Genomic DNA, 7,341 nt, shown 5'->3' on the forward strand with positions numbered 1-7,341 from the left:
AGAGTGAAGCCTCGAAGATGTAGTTCTGTGTGAGTTATTCTAAGGCTCCGAAGGCTCTTGGAAAAAGTTGTTCTCAGCTGAGAACGCTGGGATGGTCAAGTTCTAGATCCTGAGTTTACAGAAGCTCACCACAAAAGTTGTGCTAGGTCTCAAGTGCCAGGAAAGGCGACCACAGCTACTCAGGAAGGATACCTCAGCTCAGAAAAACGGCAATTCTTCCAGAGGTTCACGGGACAAACCATTCTTAGGCCAGACAGGGAGGCAAGGTCCAGAGTCTTGTGGGAGGAAGACTTCCCAGGCCAAAGGGATAACCTAAGGCTCACGGCTCATCGGAGGTGGACTTCTGAGGCCAGAAAGCTGGCTTAGGTCCTAGAGGCTCACGGGAAGGGAATTTCCCACACAAAACCCAAGAGGTGCAGAGGATCATGGGAAGAGATTTCTCACACCAGGGTACCCAGGGCCGCAGTGGCTCACGGGAAGGGGATTTCTCACACAAAACCCCAGAGGTGCAGAGAATCACGGGAAGGGGATTTCTTACAGCGGAAGGATACCCAAGGAAAGCTATGCCGCATTGACTCATAGGAAGGGGATTCACACACCCGTTTCCCCAGGGGCCGCGGAGGCTCGTGGGAAGAGGGTTGCTCGAGTCAGAGAGCTAGCCCCGGGTTCCAGAGGTTCCTAGGCACAGTTCTGCAGCCCCAGGGAGGTGTTCCTGGCTGTAGCTGCTCCTCAGACTTTTGCAGGGGAGCTCAGCTCTCAGCACCGGGCCTGACGGGCCGGGAACCTGCCTGGGGGCATAGCATGCGGCCTGTTGCCCAGCGGGTGAACCTCACCTGAATCGCCTTCAGCTCCTTCTGGAAGCGGAGGATCAGCTGGGGCCCGTTTTCCATGGTGGGAATGTGAAGTTGCTGGGGGACAAGGAACCGTGAGGACCGGGCCTCTCTCCCTTCTTCCCGCCCACCGCCGCGGACGGCCCGGCCTCACCTTGCCTTGGTACAGGATTTGGTGGACCGGGCAGACCTGGCAGGCGGTGCCCGAGCCGAACACTTCGCGCACCCGCCCCTCCTCCAGCGCCCGCAGCAACTCCTTCATGGTGACCTTGCGCTGCGCGACCCGGAACTCACCCTGCGGGGGCAGCGGACGGTGGCGGCGCTGCTGCGGTCCCCGGCCTCCCCAGCCCAGAGACCCAAGTCGCGGAAGCCGAAAGCCAGCGAGAGGCGCGCCCCCGTCCCCCCAAAGCTTGGGTCCTGCCACCCCCGGCGCCCTCACCCAGGTCTCAGCCAGGTCCAGCACACTCTGTCTGAGGACTCCAGGCAGGATGACACCGTCCAGTGGAGGGGTCACCAGCTCCAACGCTTGGGGGGCCGGAAGGGGTGAGAGGTGTCACCTCCGGCCCTCAGGTCCACCCCGCCCCTTAGGCCACCCAACCCCCAGAGTTCCGGGAGCCAGTGATCTGATAGGAACTGCTGTCACGCGCATCCCCTGTGGGGTCTGGGCAAGGGCCCGGGCCTCGCTGGGTCCTGGGTGGGCTCACCCCCATCCTCGTGGGTCCAGTAGACGAAGATGTTCATGGTGCCCACCTCCGTGAGCTGGTGGTCCGGCCCGTACAGCCACAGGACCTGCTCGCAGCCCCGCTTCTTCGCCTCCTGCTGCACAAAGACGGTGGGCCCGTAGTTCCTGGCGGAGGGCAGCCTGGTTGGCCTCGGGAAACCCCCGTCCTCCCCGCTCCGTTCCGCAGACCCTGCCCCTCCGTGGCTCACAGCCCTCCATGGCTCCTCAGTGCCCCCTGGACAGGGTCCCAGCCGCTTAGCCCGGCACTCAAGGCCTCACCTGCTCGGGGTGCACCGGGAGCATTTGCTCCGCCTCCTGCAACAACTTGGTCACGTTTTTTCGTGTCTGGATACCTTCCCCAGCCCTGCCTCACCCCCACTCCCACCCCCACAGGTCGCCAGGATTCAAAACTTTCTACCTTTTGTACCCAGGAAACCATCGCCTTCCTCCCCACTAGCTTCAGTTGAAGGGCCACCTCTTCCATGACACCCTCTGCATCTCCCAGGCTGTTACCGGGTCAGGCCATTGCTGGGCCTTCCCAACACCCTCCCAGAGGAAACGTCAGTCTGGACAGTGGGGCTCCCATCAGCCTGGAACCCCTGGCAGGGCAGGGCTTGGGTCGGACACATCTGTATCCCCAGTGTCCCCACAGGACCTGGGCCTCAGGGGACCTCAGAAGATGTGTATGAAAAGAATCCCTAGTTGGGCTGCACTTCCGGTCCCAACAGGATCCATGCCTCTCCCTCTCCTTGGACCACCACGGAACCCCCTGGAGACCAGACGGTGTCCTCCCTTTCTCCAGTCAAAGCTCTGGGGTGGGCGGATTTACAAAAGTCCCTGTGAGGTCGGTACAACATGGGTGTTCAGGGAGGCTTCCTGGGGAGACCGTTGACCTAAGTCTAGACTTCCTTTCTGGAGGCTTCTGAAGAGCTGCGAAGCCATGGCTGTGCACACGGTTAATGCACTTGACCGCTAACTAGAAGGTTAGACTCGGGGCACCTCGGAAGAGAGGCTTGGGGATCTAATTCCAAAATACAGCCATGGGCAACTCCACAGTTGTATTCGGACACACGGGGAGGCGCTACGGCCACGAGCGGGCGCTGACTTATGGACAACCGGTTCTTCCCGAGGCCCAATCCTGGCCTCCCCAGTGACCTGCGGCCAGCGCTTCCGGTCTCTGAGCCTATTTGGCCACGTGTAATGCCCTCCTCCCACAGTCTGACTTCAGGGGAGATCACAGAGCCCCATCAGTGCTGCAGGGCCCCCCTGCTCTGCACAGGAGGAAGCCAGGAGTCAGAGCAGGGGTGTCACATGAAACAGGACCCGGGAGGACAAGGGACGCCAAAGACGCACGGAGGATATGGCCACCGGAACCTGCGTCTCCACCCCCCGGGGCCCGAGGGCTATGAGGCAGCTGCTCACCCCCCCAGCTTGCAGTCGCCAACGCCACCCATCCAGGCCCGCACGAAGGTCGGGTCCGCCAGGAGGGAGACAGGGGTCACGGCGTCTCCAGGGAAGTAAGAGCCCACGGGGCAGAGGATGACGAAGAGAAGGGCTTGCGTGGACTGGCCGACGCCCAGGGAGGGCTGCGAAGGACAGAGGGGAAGGCGGCATCAGGGACCCGGGAGTGAGTCTGCAGCCCTCCCCCCCTCCTCCCCCGGACCCAGGAGTCCTGCCCCTAGTCCCCGCCAACCTCCGACTCCGGGGCGCAACCCCCCCAGTCCCGGAAGTCCCCACCTCGTTCCCGATGAGCACCGGCCGCACATAGAGGCTGGTGCCCGCGTCCTCCGGGACCCAGTCCTTGTCGACTTCGATGAGCCGCCGGATGCACTCAAGAAGCTCGACCTTGTCGAAACCCTGGGCAGACGTCGGGGTGTCAGCCGCCGCCCGGGCCGCGCCGCAGCGCCCCCCTCTGGCGCGCGCAGGGCCCTCACCGGCAGGCACAGGCGCTGGGCCGAGCGCAGCATCCGGTCCATATTGAGCCACGGTCGGAACAGTCGCACCCGCTGGTCCCGGCCCTTGAACGCCTTCATGCCCTCGAAGAGCTGCGGGAGGAGAGAGGGTCAGGGGCTCGGAGACCACAGGCCATGGCGGAGAGTCAGGGCGGAGCGACAGAGACCAAGACACAGAGCCACGGGGAGAGACGCAGACAGAGCCAGGCTGGTGCAAGACGCACACCGAGTCACAGACGGGGGTGGAGAGGGACGCCGAGGGACGCAGGGACGCCGCAGGGACGCCGAGGGCGCGAAGACCCAAGAAAGCGAAGGCAGAGACCAATGAGAGTCGAGCAGACACGCAGAGACCGCCCCCTGCTTAAACCACGTCACGTCACTGTTCCGATTTCTCAGGCATGACCTGATCTCAGGGATGACGTTTTAAGCGGCCTTGCGTTCAAGGCAACGATGTGCCAGCTGAAATGGTTGAGATGGCATATGGTCTGTCATGTGCATTTTCACCACAGTAAAATAAAAGGTTCAGAAAGGGAGCCCGTGAATATTAGAGAAACACTGAAGTATGGGTGGGTGGAATAATAAACAAAATGGCATTGCTATGCTGAGCGGTGGAACGGACTAGAAAACAGATTATAAACCAATGGCAGAAAGCACCAGCAATTCAACTTGTTGAGATAACCAAACATCCGTCTAGATTACAGGAAAAAAAAAAAAAAAATTAAACTGGATCCCTACCTCATACATCACAGGAGGAAAAACTCCAGGTAGATGAAAGATTTAAGTGGAAAAAAAAAGAATTTAAGCCACACAAATTGTAGAATAAACCAAAAGATAACAGTTTTAGATCTTGGATTGGTGATGGCCCCAACTACGGTGAATCACAGAAGTTACAAAAGCAAAGACTGATACACTTGACTCCAGAAAAATAAAACATTTCCGCATGACACAAACCTGGGGAAATGTTTTAATTCACTCACCAACATAGAAAGTCTTCCTACAACTCACTTTCCAAAAACCCAATCTGGTAAGAAAACAGACCCAGAAAAGTGTACACTAAAAGAAATACAAATTATTTTTAAGTTTGCAAAAAGGTGCTCAACTTCATTCATAATTTTTTGGGAAAACACAAATTATAATGACCTAGACATATATTTAAACCACTGAACCGAAACTTGTCTTCGAATAGATTCTGACTCACAGCGCCCCTAGAGGACAGAGTGGAACTGCACCACAGGGTTTCCAAGGCTGTCAGTCTTTATTTTATGGAAGCCGTCTGCCTCATCTCTCTCCCACAGAGCGGCTGGTGGGTTTGAACTGCCTGCTTTTGGTTAGTAGCCCAGCACTTAACGACTGTGCCACCAAGGCTCCACTAAAATCACTCAAAACCCAAAACCAACCCAAACCCACTGCCATGGAGTCAATTCTGACTCATAGCAACCCCTTTGGGTTTCTGAGGTGGTAAATCTTTACAGAAGTAGATTACCCCATCTTCCTTCTGCAGAGTGGCTTATGGGTTTGAACCGCCAACCTTCTGGTTAGCCATCAATGTCCTTAGGAGGGCTCCTCTAAAATCGTTGAGGAGAAGGGAAAAAATACTTTAGAATTGGACAGGGGTGGTTTGGGTACAGGAAACAGGTTCTGCAGATGGATGTGGAATTTGATACAACATCTATGAGGTTCAATGTAGAGACTTCTGAAAATTACAACAGCACCTACACTTTGAGCTAACAGTTCTCGAAATCAAGCTGACAGGTTCACTTGAACTTTTTTTTCTCTTGCATCTTTTGTTATTGTTGTTGACAACATACATAGCCAAACATACACCAATTCAAACAGCTTCTCCATGTACAACTCAGTGACGCTGATGACGATCTTTGAGGCCACCCTCACCCTCCGTTTCGGAGTTGTTCCTCCCCCGCAAACATGCACCCACTGCCCCGAGGTCCTTGTCTAATCTTTCCAGTTGCTGTTGTCACTTAGATCCCATGTAGATAGATCTTAAGAGAGTGTCATGCTTCAGGCAGACATGTTTTACGAGTTAAGCCACACTAGTGCTTGGTTTAAAGAAGACTTCAAGGGGATATTTTTGGTTTAAGGTTTAAAGATTATCTCAGGGCAATAATTTCAGGACTCATCTAGGCCCATATCTGCAGAAAGTCTGGATTCCATAAAAATTTTAGAGTCTGTTCTGTATTTTCCCCCCTTTTGATCAGGAATTCGTCTATAGAATCTTGGATCAAAATGTTCAGCAATGGTAGCTGGGCACCATCCAGTTTTGGTCCCACAGCAAAGGAAGCAGTTGATAGTGGAGGCAGTAGCCACACATTCCGTACCCTCCTCCTCCTCCTGACTCCCTTTATTCTTCTGATGCCCCAGGCAAATAGAGGCCAGTGGTGCCTTGGATGGCTGCTTGCAAGCTTTTAAGACCCCAGACACCATGCAAGGAGCTAGGAGGTAGAACAGAAGCACTAAACACAGGATGGGATTGATAACTGGGGTGTCCCATGAGACCATGACCCTGTATCTCCAAACCAAGGAACCCATGAAGAACCCCATGAGGTTTGGGGTTGTACTTAAGCAGTCTCAGCAGCTACTCTTTTATTGTTTTTGTCACTTGCATTTAAAGAGAATGATGCCTATTGTCAAAAGTCAAGGAAAGGTTTAAACACACCAGAAAACTTTCTTTGTTGGTTACCAGGAAGGGGAGGGAAAATTCCTGGATAGATGGAAAAAAATATACATAGAGAGAGAAACCAAAGATTATTAGTGGTTACCAGGGGTAGGAGGGAGGGGGAAAGGGGAAGCTTTGTTTGCAGGGCATTGAGTTTATGCTAATGATGGTGGTGGAATATTTTGGAAAAGATAGCAATAATGGCACAACGTGAAAAATGCCACCAAAGTCCCTGAGCTGTGAATGGGAAGTTGTTACGTTGGCGAATGTCTTGTATATGTTTTCACCATGACAAAAGTTAGCAATAAATGGAGCGACGTGTGTACTTGGCTGTTTGCTGCAACACTGTTTATAACGGCCCAAGACTAGAGACAGCCTGCCAGTCCAACAGTGAGGGACATTGCTAGGATGGAAGACTACCCAGCAGTAACGAGGAAGGAAGAAGTTCTTCCAGAGATGCTACAGAAGGTTATCTCCAAGATGCAGTGAAGAAAGCTGCCAAGCAGTGAGGTTACAGGGGGTAACCTTCTGTGTGGAAAGAGTGGCGTGAAAGGATTATACACACCAATGTTTGTATCCAGGAAGAACCGTTCCAGAAGGACAGGGAAACTGTGTGGTGGTTACTGTCTGTGTGTCAACCTGGCTGGGCCTGGTAAGCAGCTGGGCAGCTGGTGGTAGTTATTCCCATGATGAGCCTGGCAATCAACTCCATGGTGGGATCTACCACAAGGAGCTGAGTAGCTCCTTTGGGATGTGGTCTGCTTCCTGTCTATAAGCAGCAGCTTTGGGAATGGTCTCTAGCTTATGGCACCTTGAACCCTGCATGTAGCCGTGTTGTTGTTCAGCAGCCTGCCATACTCTGCCAACCTTGGGATTTACAATGGACTTAATGGCCTGCCGTGTGATTTGGTAACATCGGGACTGTGCCTTGTTACTTGTCAACCTTGGGCTTGGCAGCCTCAGCAGCCAGCAGCTGTTTGAATAAAGAAAAGCCTCTGGCTCCAGTGGGCCGGGAGCTGGAGGCAGAGCTGAAGCTCAAGGCTGAGGAGCTTTCACCCAGCCCCTAGAGCCTGGCACTTTGAACTTCGACTTCAAGCCTCCAAACTGTAAGAGAATAAACTCCTGTTTGTTTAAGCCATCCCATTTGTGGTATATTCCTGTCAGAGC

At 54.3% G+C, this 7,341-nt stretch overlaps 1 protein-coding gene across 1 annotated transcript in view; it reads right to left on the reverse strand.

The window, feature by feature from the left end:
* Positions 1 to 319: 319 nt before the first annotated feature.
* BCAT2 (branched chain amino acid transaminase 2) overlaps positions 320 to 7,341 on the reverse strand; it is a 20,253-nt gene continuing 13,231 nt past the window's right edge. The window contains exons 4-11 of the mRNA XM_007958122.2: positions 3,486 to 3,596; positions 3,289 to 3,408; positions 2,974 to 3,137; positions 1,535 to 1,677; positions 1,270 to 1,355; positions 985 to 1,125; positions 834 to 908; positions 320 to 343 (exon numbers count right to left, since the gene is read on the reverse strand). Of these exons, the coding sequence (XP_007956313.1) occupies positions 320 to 343; positions 834 to 908; positions 985 to 1,125; positions 1,270 to 1,355; positions 1,535 to 1,677; positions 2,974 to 3,137; positions 3,289 to 3,408; positions 3,486 to 3,596 (864 nt within the window). The remainder of the gene's footprint in view (positions 344 to 833; positions 909 to 984; positions 1,126 to 1,269; positions 1,356 to 1,534; positions 1,678 to 2,973; positions 3,138 to 3,288; positions 3,409 to 3,485; positions 3,597 to 7,341) is intronic.

This window comes from Orycteropus afer, unplaced genomic scaffold, assembly GCF_000298275.1.
Source record: "Orycteropus afer afer isolate SDZICR_OR568_19922 unplaced genomic scaffold, OryAfe1.0 scaffold00854, whole genome shotgun sequence".
NCBI lineage: Eukaryota > Metazoa > Chordata > Mammalia > Tubulidentata > Orycteropodidae > Orycteropus > Orycteropus afer.